Source organism: Ciconia boyciana, chromosome 2 (assembly GCF_034638445.1).
Source record: "Ciconia boyciana chromosome 2, ASM3463844v1, whole genome shotgun sequence".
In the NCBI taxonomy this organism is placed as follows: Eukaryota; Metazoa; Chordata; class Aves; order Ciconiiformes; family Ciconiidae; genus Ciconia; species Ciconia boyciana.
The window spans coordinates 119,858,012-119,875,088 of NC_132935.1; the positions used below are offsets into that span (position 1 = coordinate 119,858,012).

Sequence of the window (17,077 nt, forward strand, 5' to 3'; positions counted from 1 at the left end):
GATTAGTATTGCTGGGCTTGCTTTCTTATTGCTTGTTTGCTTACATGCCACTAAAGAACAAGTTCTTTATATTTTTAGGGGTAAAATTTTTGATTTCTTACAACCTGTAAAACGTTACTCAATCATGTGTTGCTGTTGTTAAACTTGTGTAACTTTAATCATAGTTATTGAATTTATAGCACATTTGTAGGTATAAGAAATGGGATGGGTTTTATCAGGTATCCAATATATAACTGTGTTTAATGACAGTATCTTAAGTACTGGCCTTTATTTCCCTGGTTATTAAACAGTTTTTTTGAATACTTACTGTATTGCTAGATTATTTTTCTAAATAATTTGCATGTTAATAGGAAAGTTATATATCTATTTCAACAGAAATTATCTATTAGATTTTGTAGTAACTATTTTTTTCCAGCTTTATTTATTCGTGGTCATTCTGTCAGTCTGCAGTCTGTATTTACAAAAGATATTTTTTAGTAAAATTTGACTAAAACAGTTTTCCCCATCCTCTTCATTTTATCTGTTGGATTTAAGGTTATCATAGGGTATTTTTCTTTTTTTTTCTTCAACAAAAAGAAAAAAAAAGTAGGCTACACATCAGGTACAGTTATAAAACCACTGGTTCAATTAGTTTTGCTTGCTTTCTTCTCCTTCTCTAGGATGAATATTTAATTCTGTTTAGCAGTAGCATCAACTGCTAATTTTGACCACCACACAAATTTACAAAGGATTGATTTTTGTCAGTTAATCTGGTATTGAAATAGTCATGAGGATTTATTACATAATACTTTAAGCTCCCTTTAACATCACATTGTAGACAGCAAATATGCTTCATATTAATCTTTTAAAACAGACCTAGACATAGTGGGCATGTTTTGAAGAGGTTCGATTCAGACAAAGCAAATGCTGAAATGCAAAACCTCGTTCATTATTTGGATGCAAAACACTGTTCATTATTGAGAAGCCTGTGTGTGGTGTTGATGCCATTCCAGAAAGTTATGTAAGATTGTGTTTTTCCTTTTTGCTTACAGGTGATAAATCCAATGGGATGGGACGCGTTTGGTTTACCAGCAGAAAATGCTGCAGTTGAACATGGGCTTCACCCTGCAAGCTGGACACAAAGGTAGTTTTAAATGAATTTAAGTAATACGACATTTCCACTGTGAATACCTGTACTGTGGCCCCCATAAACCAACAAAACCGAGCAAAACCAGTGTAGAAGTAGAAGAAAGACAGTACAGAAAAAAGCAGGGTTATTTGCCAATGTTTTATGAGACTGTGCAGATGATTCAGTTTCAAGAAACAAATGTATCAGGATGATTTTCAAGGTTTTCATCTCAATTACTTTTAAGTTGTAAAAGGTAGAATATTAAAAGAGTGACATTTTCCAAACACCCAAATCAGTGAGTAAGAAATAAATCAGAATTTCATTATGGTGAGTTAAATCTTAGTATAGAATACACAGTTGAAAATTATGAGCTATGTGGTTAGATTTACTAGCAGTTTTCAGTACCATGAGAAAGAGGAAGAAAGTTTTTTCATTTGAGACTGGGTCTTGGAAAGTGGCAAGCAGCCATTATTGCTGCTGATTTCTGTGAAAATTTTGGGCTTTAGACCACAGGACTGAGTGTTGTGTTCCCTTAATATTCTTTAAAATAAGGAGAAAGTTATATAAGTAAACATTAATTTCTATAAATTACTCGGAAACCAGTCTTCTTAAGTGAAGCTGTTTGTTGTGCTCTGGGTGCGGTAATCTAGCTGTGGTATCTTTTTGAGCCTTAATCCATTTCCTTCTTTGATAATGCTGTTTCTTTTAAGTTTTTTTCATGCTTCTGGTCCCATGTTAAGATCCTTGATACTTCTCCAGCTAAAATATGATGGCAACTGATTTCACTTAGGGAGAATGTATGAGTGCACTACACACAAATTCTGAGTTATTTATGCTAATTTTTTAAAAATTTCCTTCATTTATGATTTAGATGAGAATATGGGTGAGAACCAGTTACCATCAAGACACAAAAACCTGGTTTTGTTCTTTTGAGAGTCTGAAACATCACTGTGTAGTGTGTTACGGGCTACCAATTATATTGTAGCATGGCCAGTAAATTGATTATTTCTGTCTTCCTTCAATAAGCCTACTGAAGCTCAGCTGTAAAACAAATCTATGTATGTGGTTTATCTGAGTGCCTCATTTTTAACTCGATTATCTTGATGGAACCTTCACCAGATAGAGGGTTACTGTGATCCTTACCTACATGACAAATGAGGCACAAAGAAGCGAAGGTTGTAGTTTTGAGACAACAAGGCTCACGTTAAATACTTGTGACTACAAAAGGGTCAGTGTTTTCCCCTCCTCTCTGCTACGTGATCCCTCCTCACCTATTGTAATGGCTTTGGCACTGGTAGGACATCTTGTTGAACTGACTCAGCTTGCTAACTCAGAAGAAAGCCATTCTGCCAGCTGACTGAGTAGAATTGGCTCAACAGAAAAGCAGCGAGTGTGTGGGGCAGAGAGACTGCAACAGCAAAGTGCCTTATCAGCTCAGCCTGTCTCATCTAAGCTGTTTGTCTGGGTCTTATCAAAAAGCATGTGGCAGGGCACAGCCTAAGCTGATTCTCTTCTGATACTTTCTGTGCTCTTCTATTTTTCTCTTTTCTTGTAAATAGGTGCATGTTCCATACACGTAAAGCAGTTCAGCTAGTAGTTACAAGTACAAGATGTTTTATATTGCAAGAGAATTTTGCTTTGAAAATTTCCTTAGTAATGAAAATACTGAAAAGAGTGATTGTCTAGTTTTAAGAGTTAAATAATACCATTATAACAACAATCTGAGACAAGTTAGCACATCATCATCGAGACTGATTATAATATCAACCAAGTAGGAAAATTATTTACATACCCAATTTTTTTGATTATGCTAAGGAAGGGAGTTGGTTCATCATACAGGCAGTTTAAATTCTGACCACTGAAGTAATTGCTGTCTCCCGTTTTCTCCGCTGTCCCTGTCCTGAATGTTTCTCGTGCCTGCAGCAGGGATTACTGAACTGAAGGTGAAGCTGTGATGGTGTGATAGCAACCTGATGTGTTTTAGTCATCCCTGGAGCAGAGCCAGCCACCCATGTAAAAGGGGGCACATTGTAAGCATTTCAGCTTACTTGGTTGAAATGCTTACAGTGAACAACAAAATTTCAGAGCATCATAATTTTCTGAAGAGGTGATTTAAAATGAGCTCCAATTGACTCTTACTTCTTATATTCTCAAAGTTAGGAAAAAACCATAAAACAAATTGAAGACAGAGTTACTTATACAAAACACATGGAAATGTTTATTAGTAAGAGTTAGTATAGTGGCAGAAGCTTTGTGAAAATACACTCAAATTTGAAATTTTTTTATTGGTACAGTTCATTTTGAGTGGGACTTTAATATAAGCAGTACTACTGAATGTATGGTTTCTCCCAGTGGAAGCTGTGAGTCTATAAGAGGATTTCCTGGTATACTTGTACTGGGATGACCCTGCTGGCAGGCCTTTTCTAGTGTAACTGGGGCTCTGCAACTGTTAACACGGGATACTTGCATTACTCCGTTATTCAGCAGTGCAAGTTTGTTCTGGGTCAGAATTAAATGCTTGGTTTCATGACTGTCAAATTAGCCACTGTGGGAGGATAGATGATACGTTATATGGCATAATGCATTTTAGTAGAAAGTTAAAAGTCCATAAGAAATTTCAAGCAATTTTAAAGTATGTGAATGAATTCATACCGGATCACTAGTTAATATTGTGTAGTTGTGAGTATTTTAGTACATGTATTTGTATTTACATATTAAATTAATTACATGTATATTATACATATACATGTATTTGTATACATATAGCTGTATTTAGTACATTTTCAAACTAAAGCTTCACTGTATATTCTGATGTATCTTATTTTACATTTTGAATATAATCCATCTGGGGCAAGGTCTAGCCCTACAGTTTTACAGTTGACTTAAGTTTATCTGTGGCTGCGCTGCCACCAGAAGTTTAGGGGTTCCTTGTCACCTCTCAGGATATATGTTCCTACCACCTCCTTTGTGTTGGCTCAGCTGTTTTTGCAGCCACAGTATTGTTGTGATCAGCCTGTTGGTCACAGGGAAGCTGGAAAACTGGTGGGCGGTTTTGGAGGACTTTTTGTAGGGCATGTCTTCAGTCGAATGGGTAAGCTGATTCAACTCATCCTATAGGCACACACAATCACCAGAGCCAAAGCAAAATACAGCCAGGATAACATTGCCAGAATAGAGCAGGATTAAGCTGATTGTGGAAGTACATCCTAGTGCATTGTGAAGATTTCAGAGTGCCCTTTGGCTCAACTGCAGTAAAGAATAATTAAAAATAATGAGAAGTGTTGCTTCAGGAAAGTTTCCCTCAAACTGCAGTGCCATATTTGCTTTCCAGTTATGCTCAAATCAAGAGAAGAAAAATCCTTGCCTTGTACACACAGCCATTGAAATTGAACCAGAATACACTAGGGACTTTTAAAATTATTATTTAAGATCAGTATTCTGACAGTTCCTTGAGTTTCACTGTTAGTGAGATAATAGTGTTTAGAGATTAACTAGTGCTTTTAATTTCTCAGAACTTTATAAGCTCCTGATTTTAAATATGATCTCATGAGAGAAATATTTTTAAGTTAATAAACTTTTTAATTTTTTATTTTGCAGTAATATTCAACACATGAGGCAACAGTTTGATGCACTAGGTCTGTCTTTTACATGGGAAAGGGTAAGGTTTTCTTTTTTAAGGGATGCTGCTTTAATGTATGATGGAACATTGAAAAACATGGAAGTTCACCATTTTATTTACGACAATATAGAAGTCTTTGAAAGTGACCAGTTTAAGTTGTTCAACTGTAAAATTACACTTGAAAAAAGTGTGAAATTGAGCTTCTCTCAAGCTTCTTATCAAACTTCTCTTACTTCTGACATACTGACATCATCTGATAATCTCGAGGTTTAGGAGAATCTTTTCTTTAAAGTAATTTCAGTTTTGCATTTTGATTTTTCTCTCTGCTTTTTCGGCTCTTTCAAAGTAGCAATTTTCTGTGTTAGAAGTTAGACAATAGTCTAAATACATATTTATGAAGCAGCATGCCTTTGTGTTAAGGTATATATGTTTTGAGGTGCTTTTTTCAATGTGTATGTTTTTATAATATACTCAAGGGTTTAAAGCTAGTAACTTGAAATGGTGATTTGGTTATGTTATTCTAAATTTGAAGCATAAGTCTGCATTTTCGTAGGTGTTCATATCATGACCGTTTTGGAAAATAGAAATTTTATTTAAAACACTAACGCTCGAGAATCAGGTGTTCACCTTAAAAACCTTACCAGCATGATCAGACGTAAGCTAATGTCATTTTCAAGATAAAAAATAAATTAATTTTTGAAGCAATTGTAAGGTTATTGCATTTACCAGTGAATCAAGGTCAGTCACTGCCTTTATATTCTTAGCAATAGCCATTGCTTATCACCTTAATATGATTCTGAATAGAGTGATGGAGATGCTAATCTTGGATTTTTATAGCAGTATTGTAGCTCTGAAAAGGAAAAGGATTAGTTTTCTGGCAGTCTGAGACCTGCCATCTGTTTTCTTTAATCTTGAAGGTGGGGTTGTTTATTTGTATGTCTTACATCTAAAAACCATATTTAATCATGTCATATATATGGCAAGATTTTCAGTATAAGCCTTTTTAGTAAGATTTTTGTTTTCTTGATAGCCAAAAAGTTGCTCTGAAAATAAAAGGTTTGTTGTGGAAGGTTTACTGCACACATTCTTGACAATTATTTTCTTCTATTTAAAACTGTTAGTATCTCAGAGATTTTCTGTATGCATAATACAGCAGTACTTCAAAATGGTGAAATCATGTGTGTAGGCTGTATTATGGAACACACCAGAGTTGAATGTTGCAGAGTGCCTTTCAAGAAAATTGAGAAAATTCACTTCTGTATATGGACTTTTGTTTAACCCTTCCATTCTGAAGAAGAGATGGAGAACTGGCAGTACTGAAAACCATGGCAGGAAGTATAAGCATACAGGGGAAAGTAATTGCTCATCTCTCTGCCTGTTCTTTGAGGCTTACCTTCACTTTTCTAGTAAACCACGTTTTGGTTAATGAACTTTCAGAAGTCTCTGAGTACTTGTGGAAGGGGCTTTGGTGCTGTACAACTAAGTTAATTTGAAGAGTTGTGTAATTAAAATAATTTAGAATGCTCTAGGGGCACGTAGTTTGTGGTTTTGAAAGGTAAGATTTTAAAAGAGCTAAAAAGTGTTCCTTGAAACACAATGAATTTTGGAGTTTTCACTCCTCAGCTTATTAGTTAAGTTTTATTTTACCTAGAAAGTCTGCCTTATTAACTGGAGTAAGAGTGACCTGAGTGGTAATCATTAGAAATAGATATGTTTATTCATTGCAAAAAATGTATGATGCCTGAAATATATCTGTATTACATGATCTCCAAGTGCACGGATATTTGAGCTAGCCATGAAAGAACTACCTCTGGAAGCGGAACGGCTAAGCTGTGGCAGAGTGTATTTTCCAGGCTGATAAAGCCTGCTTCTCTGCAAGGCTAATTAGGCTGGGCAGAGCATCTTACTGCCTCAGCTGCACTGCTTCTGGGCTAACTCAAGCATCTTCGCACAGCAATGCACTGTGCTGTGCAGGTACTTATCTTAAAAGTGAGCTCTGTGAGGTAAGGAATTTTTGTTGTTGTTGTTCTGTACTTGTATGGCACTACATCAGTGGCTTACAAAATACTGTGACAATGCAAACAAACCCAGTAGCGTTAGTGGCTCCTATGAAAAATGCAAGAAAAACACTTTTCATATGAGTTAATCTAATTAACCAAGACTGTTGTACAAAACAGGAGTTTGTTTTTTATTTAATTTCATTGGTGTTGCTTAAAGGTGCTCCTTCATTGTGCTAGAGCATAGTACCTAGAAAATATATGCTGGAGAGAACCTATTCCCCTACCTTAGATCCCTATTTTAGTGTGCGGTGAATTGCCTTTTTAAAGTGCGAACCTTTTATGTTAACTGTCTCTGTCATCTGTGGCCAACTTAGAGTATATGCCTAAATGATGTGAAGGAAACTTAAGTAAATTTTACCATTTTACAAATGTTAAGGGAAAAAAAAGTGGGAAAACAATAAAAAGTACATTTTTAATACCTCATGCATGTAGCTGTGCTGAAGAAGCTGACTGCTTATAAAGTCATGTCTGGTGTTCAAGAAAGTCCTGCCCGGGAACATGAAGACTAGTCCTAGTTTTATTGCTTGGTAAAATTATTATGAACAAATACCAGTGTACCTGGGATACTAGAAGTTTCCTTTTATTTATCTGGGGTTTTTTCATTGTTCTCTCTGTCTTACAAATCCAAATGCAAAAGTATTTTTATGTTGTAGCAGCCAGTGAAATTACTAAACCAGTAAGGCACCACAAATAAGGCATTATTAAAAGCTAATTAGATTATTTCAGAAAGCCAGATTACAAAGACACTTGAAAATTATCCTCCTAAACAGAAAATGTAAGCAAACTAAAAATGTAATTAAGTGCATAAAATAGCTCTGTAAGTACTTTGCTTTAGAGTAGTTTTGAATACTAATAGTGATCTGATATTTTTTTCCCTGAAACATATAGGTATTTTAAGTGCCTCAAGTAATAAATGTTATATTTTTAAATCGATTTGAAAATGGTGTGATTTTGGGGAGCGATTTTAAAAAAATAATGAGAGAACTTTTATATTCTGAACATCTACATTTGTCAGATCCAGGGTTAAAAAGCTGCAGTTTGAGGATGGAAGAAATGTCTCTGAGAGACATTAAAAACACCTGGAAAATAAAAACATTGTGGTTATGTTTTGTTTTTAAGATAACAATAATTTGGGCATTCCTGGTGATCAGATTTCTCCAAAATACCATCCCAGACAGCATAGCAAACTGCCTGCCACTTCTTTTAAACATGACTTTCAGGGGAATTAGACAATATCATTTTCAAAGATTCCTATCATCAGCAACAAGGGATGGAGAGCATATAACATTTTTCCTTTCTTTTGCTCAGGAGTGCCATCAGACTGAATGCATGTTCCCAGTAAGCCATCAGTTCACCACTGCATTATCAATCTGTAACTTTCTTCTAGAAGGTAGCTCGTACTGCCAACATTTTTTAGTCTCTTCAATTCATGCATGCCAAGTGACTTAATTTTTTGCATACGAGTAATGTTCCCCTTCTGCTCTGTACATTAAAAAAGATTAAATCTTTGGTAGATTTTCTTTGTGCAGATATTTTTCTGTTTTGAAGTTGTCATTCTTGTGCACTGCCTGAGCATGCATAGAACTGTAACAGTAGATAGAGCATTACCTATTAAATTTTCTTTTTATCGACATATCACTGATAATCAGTCACCCTACTTGTAATTAAATAAAAAAGGAAACCGTTGATACAAGGCTCCTTTTTTGCAGGAAAGATATTCATGCTCTAAAATGTAGGCACTGCATGATGTTTGTATTTGTAGCTAATAAAGCATGAAACTAAGGGCCTTTGAAATACAAATATTCAAATTAATTTAGAAATGTAGTTTGGTCTAGCTGTAAAGCTCTGAAAATCAAATAATTATACTTCCAGATGAGGTGGTACATGCCCTTTAATACCAAAATAGGCAAATAATAGATTAAAGACTGTTTAATCTTCCCAAATAGATTTTGAAAATATCCATTCAGACTTTTTCTGCTTATCACCTTTTTAATAAGTATCAAGTGCAACATGGCTGTCTTCAGGACAGCATAAGACTGTGCTAGAAATAAAATTGTTAGTAATAAACTAGGAAATTACTTCTCTCTAGTCTAGTTACATATTATTCACAAAGCTTGATGGATCTTACAATAAATAAACACTTTTATGCAGCCTGTAAATGTTACTTTTATTTAAAAAAAAAAAAGCCATGAAAGTAGCTTGAAGACATAATCTTCTTAAAAACAAACAAACAAAAACCAGTTTTAGGTTCAGAACTACATAATAGAAAGTTGTAAGAACGGAACAGATTTAGAACAAATGATCAATTATAAAACAAGGCATTTGAAAATTAGTTTTTCTTTTATTAATGACCAAAATCTTCCATCCAGTTTGGGGTTTTTTTGTTTATCCAGGATTCTTTCTGTTGGTTTTCCCATATTTTTGGTAGTTGGAGATTTTTTATCACATTTTTTAATAATGAACGGCCCTTTAACCTTAACATGAACCAGTTGCTTCCCAAGTCGCACTGCTGTCAAATCTAAATTGTAATGCTGCTATTTAGTCTGTAATTGAGAATTTATTTGCAAAAACAAATAAGATGCTAACCCCTCCATCATGCTATTTCTTAGGAACAGATTGCTGTGCTGCGATAAAGGGATTAAGTAAGGTAGTTTTTGGTAAGGGTAGGGATCTTTCTCTTACATACCTTGGCAATATCTGCTGTTTTTAAAAGCAGACCACTTTTAAAGGTGGTTTGTTTTAATTGTTTTAATGAATTGTTTTAATGAATCAGTGTCATTCCTGTAGGAATAAGGAGCAGTAACAGTAACCAATGATAAAGATGCATTTTGGTGAGTGTATCAGATACTCTTTTTAACATTTTTATCTATCTATCTAAGGTGGGAGCTGGACTCCCCCCAGGAGTGCCAATGGCAACAAAAAAGCTGCTGAGGATGACAAAAGCTTGTGTTAGGGTATTGATAGTATGTAGGGATGTTATGGGCTTGGAATCATGACGTGTCATCTATCCTGCCAAAAGACATTAATCACCGGTCTTTACCTAGGTGAACGGGCCACCTTTACTTAACCCGGAAAAGGAACATGTATAATTTTATATATATTCAATAAATAGCAAGCTGACAAAAGGAAAAGGGAAAATGGTTGGGGGAAGAGGGAGATACTGTCTGTCCCATTTCATGGTACCTTCTGAAATGCTGGGGTGATGGGTTATCACTAAATCTGTCACAGAGCACTGAAGAGCACATGCAGTGGACAGCTGAGCAGCATATTTCATATTTGTAAAAAGGGTTCTGATTTTTAATACATATTTTATCTTTGGAGAAAATATACTAATATCCTGTTTATTGACTGAACTGCTTTATGATATGGGGTTCTGTATGTATGCTGTTATGCTAGTGCTCAGCTCACAAATGAGAAGCAGAAGGTTACGTTTTTTGGCAGGGTGGAAGGGCTCCATTGTGCTATTTTGCAAACCCTTTTATAAACCCTTTTCTGTATTTCTGAGTTAAGTCTGTTCTGTTAATGCACTGCAAATCTTTGCCATGCTCATAAAGTATAAATAGAAATGTTAACATTCACCTTAATTTAAGCCTGATAGCAGCTTAATGGAAACTTTTTACCAGACATTATTTATTTAATCAAGATCAGTAACTGGCATACATGGAAAATTCTTTTTCACCGTAAGTCTTAATGTGCTAAACGGTAGGAAAAAAAACGAAACACATTTTGAGATTGACAAGAGGTTGCTGGCTTGTCATCAGCAGCTCATTTCACTTGGTAGTGATGTAATTTCTCTTTCTTCGTTAACTTCAAATGCTGCTTCAAACCTTCATGGTTATAAACTTAAATGATGAGCTTGAGTGATCTTTTTGCAGCTCAATGACCACACAACAAATTTTCTTCAGTGATAACAGTCTCCTGCATTTCTTTCTAAAAAATATGTCAATTTACAACTTGTGAGAGAGCATGGACATGAGAATCTGCTCCCAGGAGTTAGCTTGTACCGTGTCCTAAACGTGCCTGTTTAGACTGAGAAACGTCATCTCTTTTTGTTTCAGTTAACACATATCTGCTGTTCGGGACCAAAAGGACAAATCTCAGTCCATATTTTTATTTGACAACTCACTGCAGTTGCCTTACCTGTTTGCCTGTTGCTCACATAATCTTCTGTTGTACCAAAAGGGATTGTCTCTCTTCTTTTGTGTCTCTGATATTACAGTGATGAAGTTCTGTTGCCCGGAGTGGCATCACACTGGCAGAACAACTCCACTGTGTGGAGAAGCAGGGCAAAAAAAAAAAAAATTATTAACTGGGTAGTGTTTAGTTGGTGAGATGGAAATCAGACTTTTATCAAGTGTTTTTTTCAGTGCAGAGCACAGGGATTTAATCAAGCAACTGTTTTTCATAACTCCTCACACGCTGTGCTGAAAACTTGCCACTAAATGTCTCTTTCTGATCTTGAAAGTCTCTTATATGCACTTTTGAGGGATATGTATTCAAAGGTCATATTAATTGTTCAAAGCAATGTTTCAGCCCTGGAATATATAGTTGTAGAAAAAGAATAAAATTTTTATGCTAGAGTGTTTCAGATGTCATGTGAATAGCAGATGATACTGCTGATGTCGTGTGTAGTGGGAGGCTTAGATGATGGGAAAGCCTGGGTGAAAGGCATTTCACATTTGGAGCTATTTCAGGTAGTTGATAACTATTTGCAAATGGAATAAATTTTATCAGCGGCTTGCTGTCAACCCTGTAACTCTAAAATCAAGAGAAGTTCTTGTTGATTTGAAGTTCAGCATAAGAGTCATCTTCCACTTCAATAAGTACAAATGTGGTCAAACAGAAAGTTTGTAGAAATGTTTCTTCTTTAAACAAGTGCAAGTTAAACAGGGAAGCTGTTGAGGAGGGAAATGTGATCTGTTTATTGTTACAGATTTGTGATGTAATTAGAGCTTAAATACTGAGTTACACGGTTGTTTTCACTTTGGCCAAACTTTAAAATATGTGAGTGAAAGTGTATGTGTATCCATTGTGCCTGTAAAACACTGTGTTTGTGTAGAGAAAATTCAGAGTCTATAATCATGTAATCCTGTAGTCATCTTTACATATTGAGATGTTTATTTGAAATGCAGTTTGTTTTTTTAAGAACAAACATTTAAAATATGGAACTTTGTAAGCAAGTGATAAGTGGGTTGGTTTTTAATTATTGGAGTTCGCTAAAAACTTATAAAATGTTTGCAAGTTTAAAAAAAGCTATCCGTTATATTGTTACCTGCTGTTCTCTTAACTCCCATTCCTTCTTCTTATGTTGTCTTTTATTTTTCTCTGTCTTTATTTCCCTCTTAACAATCCCCCTCATTTGTGACTTCTTTCACGGCTCTATCTTTTTCTCCACACTTTAACCTAGAGCATTCTCCTACCTTGAGCTGGCTTGCCTTTTAAAATGGTCACTTATTTGACCTTTGATTGTGAGATATCCTTTGAAAGTCTTTCATCGTGAAGTTTAGAGTCTTACCCCATATTCCTTCCTGTCTGCCCCACACACTCTATCTGTCAACAGCCTTGGTTCCTCAGTGCTGTTCTGCTGTCCTTCTGTATCTGCTGCTTCAGCTGTAGGCTCCGCCAGTCTGCTTGCTTCTCTGCAGCCAGCTCCCAGCTGCCGCCGAACAGTCGACAGTCTCTGTGCCTGCTTTTCATTGCTGAGCAACAGAGGAAAAGGCAACGTGGCTCAGATGACTTCTTTCTTCTAGTTTTGCTGTTTCCCTGGTCAGGCAGCTGTGGTCATTTCTGTTCTGTTCTTCTATCTATTAGCATTGATTTTACAGGGTTCATATATTCCATGTTAACAGGGAAACTTTTCTTTGCACATCAAACCCACACAAAGCCCATGTTCTCTGGTTTTGTGTACACGTGAATATCACTCATTATAAACATTACCCAAAATTGCATTTATGTTTTCTCTGTGGCATATATTATACACTCCTGAGTTAATTGTTTAAGTTAAAACGCTGTAAGAAAATACTAAGAATAGCTTCAGGAATTTTTATTTTATTTCATTTCTGCAGGAAATAACCACTTGCTTACCAGAGTACTACAAATGGACACAGTATCTCTTTCTTAAGCTTTTTGAAGCTGGGATAGTGTATCAAAAAGAGGTAGGTACAAACCTTGACCTTTAGTACTTTGGGGGTGCACTAACTCAAGTCACTCATTATGTCAGTGGCACATTCCTGGATCGTCCATTCACATTCATTAAGTGCACAGGTATCTATTGTGCTCTATTGGTTTTAAATCACTGCAAAATATAATGAATTTTATATATAACTGGATTTTATACATAGCTAAATTTTATATGTAAGTAACTAACATGAATGGGTATTGTAGCTAGTCAAATCAGCAATGTTTATTGTCAGTGATTTACATTGAAGTGCAGGATCAGAATATAGCTACTATTAGTGTATTTCATGGCTTTAATATAGAATTTTCTAGGTCTTAACTTCCCTCTCATGAAAACGTATTAGATAGTGTGATCATGAGCAGTCTCTTCAGCAGCAAGATTATTTAACTGTATAACATTACTGTGATGCTGTCTCAGAACTGATAGGATTGGATAGGATAGTTAGAGATTATGTGCCTAACCGTCCAATTCCTGGACCCTGTTTGTGATCTCTAAAATATTACAGAAATATTAGATGCTACAAGACTATCACAGCTGTTTTTCTGTTAGAGTACATTAAGAAAATACTGACCTTATAATATTTTGTAAATAATATATATCAGGCTATCTGAAAAGGGAAGGGTTCAGTTAACTTCTTAAGCAGGAGGTGAAACAAAGATGTTAAATGAGCAATTACAAAGAACTCTCTGTATAGCCAAGGCAACGCGGTTCCAGAATACCTGAACAGCTGCACCTAAACAAAGCTGCGATTTAGTGAACATTTCTAACTTAAAATGGAAACTAAGATTTCTTAAATATGCTTTGACGTTTCATTTGTATTCTATAGAAACCAGGAAACCCCATAGGATGTAATTAGGGATGTACTCTAATTATTCTCTGAACCCAGAGAAAAAGGTTGATGGTGAAAGGTAGCATTTGGAATGGCAGGGTGTTACTGAGCTGCTACTTCTGTTTCCGTAGGCAAGATGTATTCAGAGATCTTAAATGATAACCAGCAAAAAGATTCAATATTTGATATGTCCTAACATGCTGGGTTTGGGTGGGGTGTTCTTTTTTTTTTCCCCCTATAATTATTTTCTCTGTAATAAAAAATTAAACCCCTAGCTTTGCCATAAAAAAATTTATTTTCATCTGTAAATTTGTTTGCTTGATGAGTGATCCCAGGTGAATCTGAAAAGCACAAGGCTTGCTGCTTCGTTAGAAGCAGTGATGATATACAAGACAAATTTTGCATGCAAGCTCCCAGTACTGTGGGAACCTGGAGGTGTTTGGGTACCAGTGATTGGATCTGCTTCCCTCTTAAGAGTCAAGGATCAGTTTGAGGACTCAAATCAGCATCTGTCAACCTGTAGGGGATGTAATCTCTGGTGGATATAAACCACTTGCTTTTTGGCAGGAAACAGATGGCAGAGATAGCCCATAACCCTGAGTCCCTTCAAACAGTCATATATACTTAAAGCATATATTTATCCCATGTCTTCAGCCTATCTGCAATATATGTTAGGCAGTATTTTTGCACAGCTTGAAGTCTCCTGAAACAATTTCATTTTGGGTACAAGGAGATAATTCATAGCCTTACTGTGGCGATAAGAATAATACATGTAGAATGTTAGTCTAGTTAATGCTCTGTTCCAGGAGTATGTGTGTCTGGCCAGAAGTTACCCTGACTGGGAGACACAGATTCAATATGTCCAGGAGCTGGAATTAGTGAGAATTAACAATGTCTGTCTGGGTGCTGCAGCATCCATAGAGGGCATCTTTATTCACTGTAGCAAAATCCTCTCTCTTCTTCCTGCAATACTGATCTAGTCAATGTACTGTAGAGGTTATTGACCTGGCCAGGTGTGGGTGTCTTATTTAGGTTGAGACTAACTTCTGCCTAGACTCTATTGATTATTTTGATTAGGTATCTGTAGACTGTAGTGGAACCATAGACACCAAACCTGGAGATAGATACTTATGCTATAGATACCTGAAGTTAGATGAGATGAATCCTATCTTAAAAGCATATGGTCTACATTGGTGTCATGAGGAGATCTAAATAATTTGTGGTCTCTATACGCTTTTGCACTGTGCTCTCTTTGTGTAGGTGACATTTAGCGGCTTCCTGGGGCCGTAGTTCAGAGGCTGTCATTGTCAAGAAGTTGCCTGTGTGAGGTACAAGTGGGAACTAAAGATTTAATGTAATATCCAGGTTCTGGATATTAGTCAAAAGGCCGTGAGAGATGGAAGGAACCAAATGCAACTCTAAAAATTCACAGACAAGACCTTTCAGCTACGGATTTCTTAAATGCATATTTGCTTTGTTTTACATTATTTATTTAGATAAATCTTCCTGTTATGAATCATGAGAATATGTTATGCTAAATAATTATAGTAATATAGATCAGTTCAGTTACCTTCTAAAATTTTCATCATAAATTTGATCCAATATCATCAAAACAGAAACAGTATTTTTTCTCAACTTTGAGTCATAGCCAATTTAATACAAGCATATGCTAATACTGCTTTATGCAACTGGCATTTTATTACTTCTTAATATTAATCTGATTTATCTCTCTTTCGCTGTTATTTTAACTTTGTGGTGGTGTGGGTTTTTTTTCAGAACTTACAAATTAAAAAGATCATTACTTTAGAGACAACTTCATAATGTGTTGTATCATTACTGAAAAAGTTGTGTGTTCTGAAAGTCTAGAAAATAGATCTGTAATAGTGGAATATATTGAATGCTTTTAATTTCCCAATGAATTTTCAGAAGCCTTTTATAAAAACCAGTGTGGTGTTATTGGTAGGTAACAGATAAAAGGTAGGCAAACTGTAAAAATTTTAAATTCCAATGACATACTGAATTCACACAAGCATCATTTGAAAGTGAATTTGTTTTTATCAAATAATTACTTTCATTCATTTAATTGTAATAAATTTTGTATAAATCAATGTAGGTAATCAGACTTCGTGCGCACGCACGCACGTGCACACACGCATACACATACCACATGCTGATAACAAAACCAGCAACAGTATTCCTAAGGAAGAGTATCCATGCATCTGTCTTTCTGCTGTCTTCACTATAAGATTTGTAAAATGGTTGTGATATTTACTATTTCTCAGAATATGTAGCATGTTTAAAACTAAGCAAATATCAGCTGTTTGGAAACTGGGGCATTTCAGAAGGTCATCAGTGATAGATAAAATGTAAAGTGAGTAATATGAGGACATCGATTAGTTTGTAGATTGAGATACTATGTCCTCCCCATGCCCAAAGAATGCATTTGAAATTTTCAAATAATATTTAATGTATTAGAATGCTATGGAGCTGCAGCTACTGTTTTTCAGTCAGGCTGATTTAACTTTGGTTTAGCTCAAATACTGAATAACACTCAAAATAATGGATTACTCTTCTTTATCACTTTGATTATTTTTTTTCTTTTTCCTTCTGTTCAGTTTTTTCAAGTTAATGTCTAGCATTGAATACCACTTCTGGAATGAATGTTAGGGTTCTTTTGTGGTCTTAGATCCTTTATGATAAATGATCAGCTAAATTGTTCAGCACTGGGGGGGGGGGGGGGGGGGTAAGTTTGATTTTTGCTCCCTCCCCAGTATGTTATGTCTGGTATTTCATTTAGCCCTCAAAAAACAAGGTTTGTAGAGTTGAACACCAACATTTATTTTGCTTTAAATTTTCTTTAATGTATTTGTATTGATAAGGAAAGATGATTCCAAAAGTAATTCACACAGTTGACAGAAGTTATGTGCCGAAAATGTCAACTCTTACACTTGAAATATAGTTGACCACTATAATACTTCTTTGTGATTCTGTCCTCTCAAGTTGGAGATCCTCGGTTATTCATCCCCCTCAGTCTGACTCAATGCTTTTGGATGAGTGGTGGACAGCTTTTAATCCTCAGACTATGTAGTTTGCAGTATAGTCAATTGGAACACTTACCTATTTAATATTCAAGTATCAGCCTATCCCGCTAACATGATCAATCAAGGCAAATGCTGCCAAGTGCATTCTTGGGTTTTTTGAGTTCTGAGAAGATGAATATTCAAAACATCTTCATTTGTGTCCATGCCGCTGATTCAAACGGGTGTTATAAAAATGTAGAAAA

General features: G+C 35.5%; 1 protein-coding gene across 3 annotated transcripts in view; it reads left to right on the plus strand.

Moving 5' to 3' along the window:
• Positions 1-17,077, plus strand: part of LARS2 (leucyl-tRNA synthetase 2, mitochondrial) — a 92,956-nt gene that overhangs the window by 14,024 nt on the left and 61,855 nt on the right. For all 3 annotated transcript variants that reach the window (XM_072853788.1, XM_072853789.1, XM_072853790.1), the window contains exons 4-6: positions 1,032-1,123; positions 4,706-4,766; positions 12,853-12,942. In XM_072853788.1, the coding sequence (XP_072709889.1) occupies positions 1,032-1,123; positions 4,706-4,766; positions 12,853-12,942 (243 nt within the window). The remainder of the gene's footprint in view (positions 1-1,031; positions 1,124-4,705; positions 4,767-12,852; positions 12,943-17,077) is intronic.